The sequence below is a fragment of the Pristis pectinata genome, chromosome 20, assembly GCF_009764475.1.
Source record: "Pristis pectinata isolate sPriPec2 chromosome 20, sPriPec2.1.pri, whole genome shotgun sequence".
In the NCBI taxonomy this organism is placed as follows: domain Eukaryota; kingdom Metazoa; phylum Chordata; class Chondrichthyes; order Rhinopristiformes; family Pristidae; genus Pristis; species Pristis pectinata.
The window spans coordinates 41,098,767-41,115,176 of NC_067424.1; the positions used below are offsets into that span (position 1 = coordinate 41,098,767).

At 51.2% G+C, this 16,410-nt stretch overlaps 1 protein-coding gene across 1 annotated transcript; it reads left to right on the plus strand.

The window, feature by feature from the left end:
- Nucleotides 1-9,569: 9,569 nt before the first annotated feature.
- On the plus strand, nucleotides 9,570-14,223 carry LOC127581060 (dual specificity protein phosphatase 14-like). The gene is made up of 2 exons (XM_052035122.1): nucleotides 9,570-9,781; nucleotides 13,674-14,223. Exons 1-2 carry the CDS (start codon nucleotides 9,570-9,572, stop codon nucleotides 14,221-14,223), a joined length of 762 nt encoding a protein of 253 aa, XP_051891082.1.
- The last annotated feature ends 2,187 nt before the right edge of the window (nucleotides 14,224-16,410 follow it).

Sequence of the window (16,410 nt, forward strand, 5' to 3'; positions counted from 1 at the left end):
CCCAGCGGGTCGAGCAGCATCTGTGGGAGGACGTTTGGTGTCGAAACACTGCATCAGGATTTGGAAGGGCAGTGAAGTCACTGTGATTCTCCGTGCAGTCAGAGCAGGGCTGTTGAAAGTGCAGGAGGAGCAAAGGAGCATGGAAACAAGAGAGCCCGAAGTATAATGCCCCACACAGAGCAGGGACAGCGGGGTGACTGGAAATGCAGGCAGAGCAGCTCGATTGGAAGTGGATCGGGCGACGCGAAGGGGTTGTGTATCCGGCGGGGTGAAGCAGATGTGGTCCTGGTGTGATAACATGGCGAGGGACCCGGGAGAATGTGTGGAGCGAGCCAGGTGCGTTGAAGTGATCCGAGCTCTGCAACGAACCATTGGGTCATCAGGCTGCAGCGGGAGGTGCAGGGGGGCCCTCGCAACTCTCCGTAATACAGTTGTAAATTGTCTGAAATCCTCTCCAACACCTTAGTTTTACTAACGAGGATAGCGACCCCTCCTCGGGAGGCTGAAATCCTGGACCTTCTCACAGGGAACGAGGCAGGGCAGGTAACTGGAGTGGCCGTCAGGGAGCACTTTGGCTCTAAGTGACTATAATTCTATTAGTTGTAAGACAGCGATGAAACAGGATTGGTCAGGTCCACAGGTTCAGGTCCTGAACTGCAGCAGGGCTAATTTTGGGGGAATTAGGCAGGATCTGGCAGAGCCTGTTTGAAGGGAAAGGAACGAATGGCAAGTGGGAGGTTTTTAGAGTGTCCAAGAGTCCAGGGGCAGCATGTTCCTGTTAGGGTGAAGGGTAAACCTGGAAAGTTTAGGGAAACTTGGCTTATGAGATATTGAGGCTCTGGTTAAGAAAAAGAAGGAAGCACACGTCGGGTTTAGGAGATCGGGAACGAATGAATCGCTTGGTGACTCTGAAAATATTAAGAATACTCTTAAGGGGGAAATCAGGAGGGCAAGGAGGAGGTATGAGATGGTCTGGCAGGTACGGTTACGAAAAATTCTCAAGAGGTTCTACAGCTATATTAAGAGTAAAAGGGTGGCCAGGGGGAGAGTCGGTCCCCTTAGAGATCAGCAGGGCCTCCTATGTCTTAAGCTGCAAGAAAAGGGTGAGATTTTTAACAAACATTTCTCCTCGATGTTTACTGAGTAGAAAATCCTGGTTTCTCAAGAGATCAGAGAAGCCAGTGGAGGTGTTTTGGGGAACATTCATAATACCAGAGGCCCTGACACACTGATGCTGATGGTAGTAAATAGAGGGAGAACCCTGGGCTGATTCACCCACAACTAACATAAAGTCGCCGCATAAAGAGCAGGAAGAGTGACCGAGTCTCCAACCCACACTGACCCCCGGTCACCACAAAATGATCAGCGACACTTTCACAGAGCACTGAGCAATGATCGGGATCAGGATCCTCGGCTGATTCCGCATACTGACCCGGTCAATATATCACCTCTCCCTCAACCTAAGCTCAGATCGTGAGGACTTTGTTCTTTATTAACTGGAACACGTAACGAATTGTTCACTGGTCAGGCATCTTCACCGTACCACGGAACCACCGCTTCTCACCTGTCTGTTGGTCGAGGTGATGCTGTTATTTTCCAGTTACTGGTGGATTTCACTGATCCCCGTCTCCAGCAGACAACCCCAGTGTCGGGTCCAGCCACCTCCAACTCTGAATCCAAGAACAGGTTTCTACATTGTATTTCCCTCTCTGTGGATCTGCTAACGTTGCTCCAAGCCCGCTGTCATGTTTGTGTTTAGTTCCCTCCTCACAGTGAAAATGCTGACGGTTGTGGTCCTGTCGCGGGGAAAGTGCGGTCTCTCCAAAGGCATCACTCTCTACCTGCTGGCCGTGGCAACGGCGGGTCTGCTGGTCGTTGTCCTCGACCTGATACTGAGGCAGATTCCGATTGTCTATCGGGACGCCTTTCGTTTCGTGTTGCCCATCCACACGTGTAACATCCACGCCGTCCTGCCTTCCGCAGCCACCGACTGTTCTGTCTGGTTCACCATCGCCTTCACCTTTGATCGGTTTGTGGCCGTTCGTTATCAAAGCTGAAAGCGAAACATTGCAACGAGAGAACGGCGGCTGTGGTTCTGGGGACGGTGACCGTGTTGAGCTGTTTAAACAACATTTTCTGGCATTTCCTGCTCTCAGGAGACTACCAGCTTTTTAATTTGCCTTGGTTGTGCTGGGAAAGAGGCGGTCCACGGTCCTTCTGTCCTCAGTGGTTTGGAGCGCAGTCGAGTCCCTCCATTCCCTCCTCACGCCTGTGATCCAATCTGTCCTCATTCTCCTGCTCAATGCTTTGACCATCAGACACGTTTTAGTGGCGAGCAGAGCCCGCAGGAGACTCCGGGGTGCCAGCAGTGGGGAGAGTCCCGGAGACCCGGAGACGGAGAACCACAGGAAATGCCTCATTTTACTGTTGGTTGTGTCGGGGAATTTCATCCTGTTGTGGGCGGTGTTTACGGTGAATTCTGTGTGGCCCCGATTGTGTTCCATTGCTGTGGCCGTGGTTCCACCTGGTACCCTCAGTGAACTGGGCTTCATGCTGCAGCTCCTGAGCGGCTGCACGAACACGGCCCTTTACGCGGTGACCCAGACTAAGCAGGGAGCAGCTGAAGGCGGTGGTGAAATCTCCCCTCACTCTCAGTGTGAGATGCGCTCAGCGCGGAGAGGAGCTGAGAAATCCGCGCCGCTGCCCCGCCTGAACCAACTCCGTCTCTGCCGCTCCCAAAACACTGAGGGGGAACTGACAGAATCGGGCCGGGAATGGTGAACTGGAAGGAATATCGTCCCAACTCTGTGACTTTGTCTTGTTCTAAATGAGCTGTTTTCCCTGCACAAACTGTGTATAATTCATGTTTAATGTTTTAATTTGAGAATCCTGCTGATATAACGCAATGTGCCCGTGATGCCGCTGCAAGTAGGCTTTTCATTGCACCTGTGGGTACGTGAACTTGTGCCTCTGACGATAAACTCGACTTTGACTTTGAATTATCTGAAGTCGGTTCTTCTCGGCAGGACTACGTCCACTGGTTGAGGTTTTAGGTCACACATCCAGAGACCTGGGTTAGAAAACGAGGTACAGCACAGGAACAGGCCCTTTGGCCGGACTAATTAAACAAGCTTTTAAATGTTTAACTAAACTGATCCTTTCTGTCTGCACAATGTCCATAGCCCTCCATTCTCTGTACATCCATGTGCCCCGATCGTATTTCCCTCCACTGCCACACCTGACAGCGCATTCCACGCACCCACCACTCTCTGGGTAAAAAAACCTACCCCACACATCTCCTTTGAACTTACCCACTCTCACCTTAAAGGCATGTACTCTGGTATCAGATATTTCATCCCTGGGAAAAAGATACCGACTGTCTATTCTATCTGTGCCTCTCCTAATCTTACAAACCGTTATCTGTTCTCCCTTCAACCTCTGACGCTCCAGATAAAACAACCCAAGTTTGTCCAACTTCTAACAGTACATGCCCTCTAATCCAAGCAGCATCCTGGAACTTCTGCACCTTCTTCAACGCTCCCACATCCTTCCTGTAACGGGGCGACCAGAACTGAATGCAATACTCCGGATGCAGCTGAACAGTGGTGAAATAACTTCCTCACCCTTGAACTCAATGCCTTGACTAACAGACGCCAACATGCCGTACGACTTCTTTACCGACCTATCAATCTGTGCAGCCACTTTCAGAGAGCTGTGGATTTGCACCATGAGATCCCTCTGTCCATCAACACTGCTGAGGGTCCTGCCATTAACAGTGTACAGTCACTGAATATTTGATCACCCATAGTACAACACCTAACATTTGGCCGGCTTAAACTCCCTCTGCCAATTCTCTGCAACGGATCAAAACTCAATTGAGTTTCTTCTGGCGTGTCTTCCTCCTGATTGCAATAAAATCTGCCCAACTCGCTCTCCCTGGATTCCACGAGACTTCACAGCTGTAAGAATAATTGGGTTGTATTTGGGGGAGATTTTAATTTCCCCAGTGTTGACTGAGCCACCCAGTATTAAGGGCCTGGACGGGGTGAAATTTGTGAAATGTGTCCAGGAATGTTTCCTGAGTCAATATGTCGAGGGCTCTACTCAGGTGGCTGCAATACCAGACCTTCTGTAAGTGAACAAGGTAGGGCAGGTAACTGAGGTGGCAGTCAGGGAGCACTTTGGCTCCAGTGACCATATAGTTTTAAGATAACAAAGTAAATGGATAGGACAGGTCCACAGTTGATGATCCGAAACTGGAACAAGGATAATTTGAGGGGTAATCGGACAAGATCCAGCAGAAGTGGACTGGCTGAGCCTGTTTGAAGTAAATGGAACGAATGGAAAGTGGGAGACTTTTAAGAGTGTGACATCAAGTGTCCAAGAGCAACATGTTCTTGTTTGGGTGAAGGGTAAACCTGGCGAGTTCAGGGAATCCTGGCTGATGAGAGATATTGAGGTTCTGATCAAGGAAAGGAAGGAAGCATACATTGGGTTTAGGAGGTCTGGTTCGATCTAATCCCTTGATGACCATGAGAAGATTAAGAATACAATTAAGAGTGAAATCAGGAGAACAAAGACTGGGCAGTTAAATTTAAGAAAAATCCCAAGAGGTTCCCTTGGTATATTAAAAATAGAGTGGCTGGTGAGAGAGTGGGTCCCCTCAGAGATCAGCAGGGCCACGAATGTCTTGAGCCGCATGAGATAGGTGGGAATTTTAACAAACATTTCTCTTCTATGTTCACTGCAGAGAAAATTGTGGTTGGTCAGGAGATGAGGGAAACGTGGAGATGGGTTGGGGAACATTCATATTCCCAGGGAGGAGGTATTTGCAGCCTTACAGCGCATGAAGGTGGATAAATCCACAGGGCCTGATGGAGTGCATCCTTGGACTTCGTGGGAGGCTAGAAAAGAAATTGTAGAGGCCCTTACGCAGATATTTGCTTTATCATTAGCCACTGGATGAAAAGATCTGTTTTCATGAAGAGGCCTTCCATCCCAGGACATCAGAGATGTCCTCTTTGTTCAGGAAACGGGGTATTCCTTCCACCACCATCAACGTATCCCTCACTCGCATCTCCTCCATTTCCCACACGTCTGCCCTCACCCAATCCACGCCCACTCCGACATAACTGGGACAGGGTTCCCCTTGTCCTCACCTCCCACCTCACGAGCCTCTGTATCCAACACATCATTCTCCGCACCTTCCACCACCACCAATGGAATCCCACTGCCAGGCACATCTTCCTTCCTCCCTGTCCTCCTTCCGCTGGGACCGTTCTCTTCGTGACTCCCTTGTCGTCTTGTCCATCCCCACAGATGATGCTCCCGGCACTTATCCCTGCAACCGCACCAAGTGCTACACCTGTCCCTACACCTCCTCCCTCACCACCATTCAGTGCCCTAGACAGTCCGTCCAGGTGAGGCAGCGCTTCACCCGTGAATCCGGGGCTGTCACTTTTTGCAGCCGGTTCTCCCGGTGTGGCCTCCTCTACATCAGTGAGATCCGACGCAGACCACTTTATCGAGGACCTTCACTCCATCCGCATCAAAAGCCAGGACTTCGGTGGCCACCCACTCCAATTCCACATCCCACTCCCACACTGACGTGTCCATCCACGGCCCCCTCTACTGCCACCTCGAGGCTGGACCCAGGCTGGAGGAACAACACCTCATATTCTGCCTTGGGAGTCTCCAACCTGACGGCCTCAACATCGATTTCTCCAACTCCCGGTAACCCCTCCCACCTTCACTCTCCCCTTCCCCCCTTTTGTCTTCCCTGATCCCTGTGCCACCTTCCCTCCCCCTGTCCATCTATTCCCCGCCCTCATTCCCTTCATTCCATGTTCTCCTGTCCTCTCCTGCCACATTCCTTCTTCAGCCCGTTGCATCTTCTACCTGTCACCCATCAGCTGCTTCCATCACTCCATTCCACTCCCCCCTCCCACACACCCAACTACCTGCCCTCCCTCCTCATGGACTCACCTGTCACCTGCCAGCCCGTGTTCCTCCCCCTTCCCCGATCTTCTTATCTTGGCTTCTACCCTCTCTCCCTCCAGTCCTGATGAAGGGCCTCGACCCAAAACGTCGACTGTTTATTTCCCTCCATAGATGCTGCCCAACCTGCTGATTTCCTCCAGCCCTGTGTGTGTGTCTATCCAGCTTCCAGCATCTACAGAATCACCTGTGTCCCCCTGCTGTCCGACCTGTACCTCTGTCCCACCTGCAACACCTGTATCCTGGAACATTGAGCTGCCAGTCTGGCCCTTCTCCAGCTGTGTTTCCATTATGGCCATAATATCCCAGTCTCCAGAGCCAACACACCTGCTGAGTCTGTCCACCTGGCCCGTTCAGCCTCCTGCATTGAACTAAATCGGTTTAATACAGTGGTCCCTCCTCTCCCTCTGCCCTGTTCCTGTCCTGGAGGCTTAACCTTCTCTCATTGACTGCAGGATTAGCTGCCAACCTCTCATCAGCCTGCTTCCTGCTCACCTTCCCACCCATCTGCCGACGTAGTTCAAACACTCCCAAGTAGCGTCTGCAAATCTCCCTCCCAGGGTATTGGTCCCCCTCCAGTTCAGGTGCAACCAGTCGCTCTTGTGTGTGGTTGTGTAATAATTTACATTTAATTTCTGTTTTCCTTGTGAATGCAGCTTACATGATGCAAGGTACTGGGAATAGCTGGGTTGTGGACATGGTTGGCATGGACTCGTTGGGCCGAAGGGCCTGTATCCATGCAGTATTGCTCGATGGCTCTCAGTGCCTGCGATCCTGCTGCAAGTTTTTCATTGCACCTGTGCATTTGTGCACTTGCGCATAAGACAATAAAACCGACGTTGACTTTTGTACAGGTCACATCTTCCCCAGAAGAGATCTCAATGATCCAGGAACCTGAATCCCTGCCCCCTGCACCAGCTCCTCCACCACACATTGATCTGGCCCATCTTTCTGCTTCTGCCCTCACTGGCGCGTGGCACTGGAAGTAGTCCAGACATCAGTACCCGTGTGGTTCTGTTTTTTAATCTCTTTCCTCATTGGTAATTGGTTTATTATCAGTAATTCTTATTATTCCAGGATACAGTGAAAAGCTTTTGTTTAGCATGCCATCCAGACCGATCATCTCATACATTGAGATAGTACAAATTGGCAAAAACAATAACAGAATGCAGAATAAAATGTTACAGTTACAGAGAAAGTGCAGTGCAGGCAGACAATAAGATGCAAGGGCCACAACGAGATAGATTGTGAAGTCAAGAGTCCATCCTTACCGTATGAGAGGTTCGTTCAAGGGTGTTATAATGGTGGGACAGAAGCTGACCTTGAGCCTGGTGGTACATGTTCTCAGGCACTTGTATCTTCTTCCCGATGGGAGGAGGGAGAAAAGAGAATGTCCGGGATGGGTGGGGTCATTGATTATGTTGGCTGCTTTGCTGAGGCAGCAGGCAGTGAAGACAGAGTCCGTGGAGGGAAGGGTGGTTTCCCTGATCTGTTGAACTGTGTAACCAGTATCTTGTGGTCTCAGAAAGAGAGGTGGGGGGGGGGGGAATGTGAGGGAAAAAGGGGACAAAACCCCACCAGAGGGGAGGGTCACATAAAACTGGAAAACTCAGTGTTCGCACCACTATGTTGTAGACGTCCTGGTTGGGCAGCTTCTATGGGGAGAGATACAGGGTCAAACATTCAGGTCTGGAACACATCTGCTTTATCTTCCACGGTGGAGAGGGTCAGCAGCTTTAAATCACTGGGCATTAACATCTCGGATGACCCGTCCTGGGCCCAGCACACAGATGCAATCACAAGGAAGGCGTGCCAGCATTTTTACTTTTTTCGGAGGTTAAGGAGGTTCGGCTTGTCACCAAACACTCTAACAAACTTCTACAGATGCACTGTTGGAAGTGTCCTCACCAGTCGCATCATGGTCTGGTGCGGCAATTCGAACGCGCAGGAACGTGAGAAGCTGCAGAGAGTGGTGGACTCTGCCCAATACATCACGGGCACATCCCTCCCCACCATCGGGAGTATCTACAGGAGACGCTGCCTCAAGCAGGCAACATCCATCATCAGAGATCCCCACCATCCGGGCCATGCCATCTTCCGCAGCTACCATCAGGCAGGAGGTACAGAAGCCTGAAGTCCCACACCACCAGGTTCAGGAACAGCGACTTCCCTTCAACCACTCAGTTCTTGAACCAACCGGCACAACCCTGATCACTGCCTCAGGAGAGCAAAACTGGGACCACTTTGTTCTAATTGGGTTATTTCCTGTAAAAAAAACTGTATAATTTATGTTTAATTTATGTTTTCCTGCTGCTTTTTGTATCTGATGCTCTGTGCCTGTGTTGCTGCTGCAAGTAAGTTTTTCATTGCCCCTGTGCACACACGGATCTGTGCGTCTGACAGTAAACTCGACTGTGACTTTGACTGGCCGACCCACTGGGAATTTCCACCTTTTACTGGGTTTATTTCGGATTTCCGGCATCTGCAGTGTTTTATTTTCCCAGAAGTTTTTTGGATAAATCTTGGAATTTTTTTCTCTCTTCAGTACTTCAGGTCAAGTTTTGCAGGCATGGTTCTGGAGCTTATAAAATTTTCCTAAAAATTCGATGGTTTTCCTGGGAGAAAGTTAAACATTTCCAGGTTTTCTTTTTGACACTTGCCAGAACTTTTGCGAAAAGTTATCCCGGGGTTTGCATAAGCTTTACAAAAACTTTGGATAAATTTGTCCAGAGTTCGGATATACTTCTCGGGGATTTTGGGGAAAAGTTACCCTGGTGTTTGTATGTACTTTATAAAAACTTTGGATGAATTTGGTTCGGAGTCTGTATCAAATTTTCAGGAAGTTGTCCTGGTGTTTGGGTAAACTTCATATAGCATTGTGTGCAGTTATCCCGGAGTCTGGGTAAACATTTTAGAACTTTGCATGCGGCAATCCTGGAATTTGGATACATTATACAAAATTATAATTTTGCATAATGTATCCAAATTTGTGCAGTAATCCCGGAGTCTGGGTAAACTTTATTTAACTTTGTAAAATTTATAATTTTGTATAAAGTATCCAAATTCCAGGATTGCCGCATGCAAAGTTCTAAAATGTTTACCCAGACTCCGGGATAACTGCACACAATGCTATATGAAGTTTACCCAAACACCAGGGTAACCGCACACAAATTTATATTAAGTTCACCCAAACTCGGGGATAACGGCACACAAAATTATATAAAGTTTAACCAGATTCCGGTAATAACTGCACATAACGTTATATTAAGTTTACCCGGACACCGCGATAACTGCACAGAAAGTTATATAAAGTTTACCCCAACTCCGGGATAACCACACACAACGTTGTATAAAGTTTACTCAAACTCCGGGGTAACTGTGCACAACGTTTTATAAAGTTGACCCAGACTCCAGGATAACTGCGCACAAAGTTATAGAAAGTTTACCCAAACTCCGAGGCAGCTTTGGGAAAACTCTTCGTCAGATTCTCCGGGGTTTGTCGGAAGTTTCTGTTACGTCTGAATAAAGTGAGGATCTCCTTTCCCGCCCCGGCGCCAAACCACCTTTTGTGAATGGACCAGGTGTGGAGGCCCCGCCCACGGCGGTTGCCATGGAGACAGGGTGTTTGTTTCAAACACACCCCCGACCCCACCCCCGCCACCACAACCCCCAGTGGCGGGCAGTGTTTGAAGTGTGAGTGGGCGGACTCCTCAAGTAACAAGACCCAGACATCAGACACCTCTCCACCTCCCTCTGTCCCTGACCAAGGCAGGCTGGCTGGCAGGTGAGGACAGGCAAACAGTTCTGGGTGTGGGGGGGGGGGGGGGGGTTACAGAGCCAAGGGGGTGGGGGCGTGGAAAGGTAGGGCAAGAGATGGGACAACTCTGCATGGATATCACCGGGCTGAGTCTCAATGAGTGACATAGTCTAAAAACAAGAGGGCACAGGTTTTAGATCAGAGGCGAGAGATTTAAAAGGGACATCAGGGACAGATCCGTGGCATTCACACAGAGGGTGGTGCATATTTGGAATGAGCTGCCAGAAATAGTGGTTGAGGTGGGCACATTAGCAACATTTAAAAGCCATCGAGATAAATCCACGACAGCAAGAAACTGCAGAGAGCTGGAGACACAGCCCAGCACATTACGGAAACTAGTCTCCCCTCCTCGGAGAGGTTTAGAGGGCTGTGGGCCAAACGCGGGCAGATGGGACCGGCTCGCTGGGCAACACAGTTGGCATGGACCAGTTGGGCCGAAGGGCCTGTTTCTGTGCTGTATGACTCTATGACTCTAGAGGGCACTGGTTTAAGGTGAGAGGGGGTGACCTGAGGGGCAAATGGGTGTATGGAACCTGGGAAATACTGCGTTCAGTGTTGGTATTGGTATTGGTTTATTATTGTCACATACCAAGGTACAGTGAAAAACTTGTCTTGCATACCGATCGTACAGGTCAGTTCATTACACAGTGCAGTTACATTGAGTTAGTACAGAGTGCATTGAGGTAGTACAGGTAAAATCAATAACAGTACAGAGTAAAGTGTCACAGCTACAGAGAAAGTGCAGTGCAATAAGGTGCAAGGTCACAACAGGGTAGATCGTGAGGTCAGAGTCCATCTCATTGTATAAGGGAAGCATTCAATAGTCTTATCACAGTGAGGTAGAAGATGTCCTTAAGCCTGGTGGTACGTGCCCTCAGGTTGCTGTATCTTCTACCTGATGGAAGAGGAGAGAAGAGAGAATGACCCGGGTGGGTGGGGTCTTTGATTATGCTGGCTGCTTCGCCAAGACAACCAGAGGTAAAGACAAGAGTCCAAGGAGTGGAGGATGGTGTCTGTGATGTGCTGGGCTGTGTCCACAACTCTCTACAGTTTCTTGCTGTCCTGGGCAGAGCAGTTGCTGTACCAAGCCCTGATACGTCCAGGTAGGATGCTTTCTAGTAAAAGTTGGTGAGAGTCAAAGGGGACATGCCAAATTTCTTTAGCCTCCTGAGGAAGTAGAGGCGCTGGTGAGCTTTCTTGGCCGTGGCATCTACGTGATTTGACCAGGACAGGCTGTTGGTGATGTTCACTTCAAGGAACTTGAAGCTCTCAACCCTCTCAACCTCAGCACCGTTGATGTAGACAGGTGCATGTGCACCGCCCCCTTTCCTGAAGTCAATGACCAGCTCTTTTGTTTTGTTGACATTGAGGGAAAGGTTGTTGTCATGACACCATGCCACTAAGCTCTCTATCTCCTTCTTGTACCCAGAATCATCGCTGTATCATCTGCAAACTTGTAGATGGAGTCACCTTGGTGCAGGAAAGATGTCATAAATCTGGAAAGAGCGCAGAGGAGATTTAGGAGCATGTTGCTGGGACTCGAGGGACTGAGTTATGGAGAGAGGTTGAGCAGGTTGGGACTTTATTCCTTGGAGTGTAGGAGACTGAGGGGTGACCATATGGAGGTTTATCAAATGATGAGAGGCATAGATAGGCTGAATGTGCACAGCCTTTTTCCCACGGTTGGGGAATCTCAAACTCGAGAGCACAGGTTTAAGGTGAAAGGGGAGAGATTTAATCGGAACCTGAGAGGCAACTTTTTCACCCAGAGGGTGGTCCGTTCATGGAACGAGCTGCGAGAGGAGGTGGTTGAGGCAGGTACATTAACAACGTTTAAGAGACACTTGGTTAGGTACATGGACAGGAAAGATAGATTGGTTTATTATTGTCACATGTACTGAGGTACAGTGAAAGACTTGTCTTGCATACCATTACAATAACATGTATTGTTATTGTAACGTATTGCTATTGTAGCGGACAATAACAGAATGCAGAATAAAGTGTCACAGCTACAGGGAATGTGCACTGCAGGCTGACAATAGTGTGCAAGGCTATGATGCAGTAAATTGTGAGGTCAAGGGTCCATCTTCTCATACTGGGGTTTAGCAGGGTTTTGGGAAAATTTATCCTGGTTTAGCGCAATACGGACCAAATGCAGGCAGATGGGATTAGACCGGCTGGGCGTCATGGTCGGCATATACGAGTTGGGCCGAAGGGCCTGCTTCCGTGCTGTCTGACACTTTTTGCCACACTATCCCTTCCTGCAGTGCGGTGACCAGAATCGTTCACAATTCTACAAGTGCAGCCTGACCAATGCCTTGTACAGCCACAGAGTGACTTCCCAGCTCTGTGGGAGGAGGGATCGAGCAGGCTGTTGACTGCACTCACTGCGGTTTAGTAGAACGAGAGGAGACAGATCTCAGTAAAACTCTGACCGGGTGCAGGGAGGGTGATTCCCCCGGCTGGGGTATCTAGAACTATACAATCATAGAGTCATACAGTACAGAAGCAGACCCTTCGGTCCAACTGGTCCATGCCGACCAATATTGCCATCTGAGCTGCTCCCAATTGGCCGTGTTTGGCCCAGATCCCTCTAAACTGTCCCTGTCCACATATCTCTCCACGTGTCTTCTCAACACTGTAATTGTACCCACCTCTGCCACTTCCTCTGGCACCTCGTTCCATATACTGACCACTGTCCCTGAAGGTGGCCGCAAAGGTTGATCGGGTGGTAAATCGAGGCATTGAGTTCAAAAGTCAATAAGTTGTGCTGTAGCTTTATAAAACTCTGGTCAGGCCGCATCTGGAGTATTTCATTCTGAGGGGAGACCTGATAGAAGTTTGTACGACTATGAGAGGCACAGATAGAGTAGGCAGCTGGTATCCTTTTCTCCCAAGGTCGCAATGTCTAATACAGGAGGGCATGCATTTAAGATGAGGGGGAGTAAGTTCAAAGGAGATGTGCGGGGCAAGTGTTTTTTACAGAGAGTGGGGGGTGCCTGGAGTGCGCTGCCAGGGTTGGTGTTGGAGGCAGATATGATAGAGGAGTTTAAGAAGTATGTAAAGAGTTTTGGATAGGGTCAGGGGGTGTTATCTGGCGGTTGGTGTGTCAGAGGGAGCAAGGTGTTGGGCGGGGTGGTCAGGTAGTGCAGTGGGGGACAGGGTCAGTGGGCACAGGGTTGCAGTGGGGGACGGAGGATACAGGGTTTGTGTTGGGGTTGCAGGGCGCGGTGGGGTCAGTGATGGTTGAAGTTTGATCTCCAACCTCTCTCTCCCCTTCACTTCCTCCGTCCCTCCACCCCTCTGCTCTCCCCCTATCTGTCTCACCCCTCTCCCACCCTCTCCCCCTTCTCTCCCCTCTTTCTCCCTTCCTCTCTCTCCATCCAACACTCCACTCCCACTTCCCCCTCTGTCCCCTACACCTCTCACCCCCTCTCTCCTTCTCTCTCCCCTTTCTCCCCCTCTCTCTGACCCTCTGTCCCACCTCTCCCCCTCTCTCCCCTCCCCCTCTCCATCTGCCCCTCCCTTCTCTCTCCCTCCTTCCCCCGTTCTCCCCCTCTCTTCCCATGCCCCCTGCCCACCCCCGCCTCACCCATTCCCCTCTCCCACCCCCTCCCGCCCTCCCCCTCCCTCCCTCTCTCACGCTCCCCCCTCTCTCCCTCCCCTCCCTCTCCCCATCCACTCCCCCTCCCTCGCCCTCCCACTACCCCCCCACAGCCCATGACCCATGCCACCCCCCTCCCTCGCGCCTCGCCCACATGAACTCCCAGCCCCACGGCCTGTCGCACCCCAAGACCCAAGCTCCCACCCCATCCGCTCCCCGTCCTCCCCCATCCTTCCCTTCCCCCCTCCCCTACAGCCCCACCCACCCCTCCGCCCTGTCGGGCATGGCCCAGATCACCCCCTCCCTCTTCCTGAGCAATGGAACGGTGGCCTCGGACCGGCAGGCTCTCCGCGCCCGGGGCATCACCTGCGTGGTCAACGCCACCCTGGAGCTGGGCGCCCCTCGCTGGCCGGACATGGAGTACCTGAGGGTGCCCCTTCCCGACCTGCCACACGCCCCCCTCTCCCTCTACTTTGACACGGTGGCTGACAGGATCCAGCAGGTGTCCCGCTTGGGGGGCAGGACCCTGGTGCACTGCGTGGCGGGGGTCAGCCGCTCCCCCACCCTCTGCCTCGCTTACCTGATGAAGCACCACGGCCAGAGCCTGCGGGAGGCTCACAACTGGGTCCGCTCCCGGCGCCCCCTCATCCGCCCCAACTCTGGCTTCTGGCGTCAGCTGATCGACTACGAGAGGCGGCTCTTCAGCAGGAACAGCGTCCGCATGGTGCCCACCCCGCTGGGCCTGCTCCCCGATATCTACGTGCAGGAGGTGCGGGGGCTGGTGCCCCACTGGGCCTTCAGATGAAGCAGAGCAACAGAGAGAGAGAGAGAACATTGTCAGAGCCACCAGCGTTTGGCCTTTGTTGGTGTTGGGGGGAGAGAGTTGGGGGCGGGGTTGTAGGGAGTGGATGGATGGGGGATGGACGGGGGTGGATGGGTGTCCCTTCCCGCCCACCTGCCACTACGGAAATCCTGAGCGCGGCGGAGGAGAGGGTGAATTGTTGTCTTCCTGGAGATGGTGGGGGGCTTGCCAGCACTTATCGCTCATCCCTAATCGCCCCTGGAGACGGTGGGGATGAGACCCCCTCCTTCAACCACTGACCTACTTGGGAGTCACAGAGTCACACAGCACGGAAACAGCCCCTTCAACCCAACTGCTCCAGACCGATCTGAGCCAGTCCCATCTCCCCACATTTGACCCATGTCCCCCTAAACCTTTCCCATCCATGGACCTGTCTAAGTGTCCTTTAAATGTTGTTAATGTACCTGCCTCACCCACTTCCTCTGGCAGCTCATTCCATATACGGACAACTATCTGGGTGACAAAGTTGCCCCTCAGGTCCCTTTTAAATCTCTTCCCTCTTACTTTAAACCTGTGCCTTATAGTCCTTGATTCCCCAACCCTGGGGGAAAAAGTGCACGCATTCGCCGTCTATGCCCCTCCTGGTTTTACACACATCTATGAGGCCACCCCTCAGTCTGCAGCACACCAGAAAATAAAGTCCCAACCTGCCCAACATCTCTCCATGACTCAGTCCCTCGAGTCCCAGCAACATCCTCGTAAATCTCCCTCTACACTCTTTCCAGCTGAACGACATCTTTCCTACAGCAGGGTGACCAGAACTGAACCCAGGACTCCAAGTGCGGCCTCACCAATGTCCTGTACAACTGCAACATAACATCCCGACTCCTGTACTCCGTGCACTGACCGATGAAGGCCTGTGTGCCAAATGCCTTCTTCACCGCCCTGTCTACGTAACAGCTCCTCCCAATCAATCCTGACAAGGTCCTGTCTAAATGGAGACACAAGAGATGCAGATGTTGGAATCTGGAGCAACAAACAAGCTGCTGGAGGAACTCAGTGGGTGGAGGAGGTGGCCTTCACCTCTCCTCTGTCCACCTCCCGCTGCCCGTCTCACGGAACACCGCCCCTCTCCTTTACACCGACCATTTCCCCCTCGAGTCCTGAGGCAGGCTCTAGACTCGAAACGTCGACAACCCCTCTCCTCACACAGATGCTGCTTGACCTGCTGAGTTCCTCCAGCGGCTTGTATTGTTTTGGCTACTGTCATTTGTAATCCATGTAAATGATCCAGATGTGAATGTACAAGGCATTGTAAGTAGGTTTGCGGATGATACTAAAATAGGTGGTGTAGTAAATAGTGTAGTGGGAAACTACAGCGGGATCTTGATCAGCTGGGTCTGTGGGCTGAGGATTGGGAAGTGGCTTTCAATCCAGATACACATGAGGTATTGTACTTTGGGAGATCAAACCAGGGTTGGACTTGTACAGTGAATAGTAGGGCCCTGGGAGTGTTGTGGAACAGAAGGACCCAGGGGTACAAGTGCACAGTTTGCTGAAAATAGGGTCACAGGTAGACAGGACGGTGAAGAAGACGTTTGGCACGCTGGCCTTCAGTCAGGGTACTGAGTACAGGAGTTGGGAGGTTATGTTGCAGTTGTACACAATGTTGGTGAGGCCGCACTTGGAGCATTGTGCACAGTTTTTGTCACCCTGTTATAGGAGAGACGTTATTAAGCTAGAAAGAGTGCAGTAAGGATTTCCCAGGATGTTGCCTGGACTTGGGGAGCTGAGTTACAAGCAGAGGTTGTGTCGACTAGGAGTTAATTTCCTGGAACATTGGAGATTGAGGGATGACCTGATCGAGGTGTATAAGATCATGGGGGGCACAGACAGGGTGAAAGCCCAGAGTCTTTCTCCCAGGGAGGTAGTGCTGAAAACAAGAAGGCATAGGTTTAAGATCAGAGGTGAAAGATTTAAAAGGGACATCAGGAGCAGCTTCTTCACACAAAGGCTGGTGCGTATTTGGAAAGAGCTGCCAGAAATAGTGGTTGAGGCGGGCACATCAGCAACATTTAAAAGCCATCTAGATAAGTCCATGGACAGGAGAGGTTTTGAGGACTATGGGCCAAACATGGGACCAGCTCGCTGGGCAACACAGTCGGCATGGACGAGTTGAGCCGAAGGGCC

What these genes read in the sequence shown, in the direction of transcription:
- LOC127581060 (XM_052035122.1), top strand. Translation starts at nt 9,570, where the DNA reads ATGGACCAGGTGTGGAGGCCCCGCCCACGGCGGTTGCCATGGAGACAG. An exon ending in CAAGGCAGGCTGGCTGGCAG is followed by an intron (nt 9,782 to 13,673) that starts GTGAGGACAGGC and finishes CCTCCCCTACAG; the next exon opens with CCCCACCCACCCCTCCGCCC.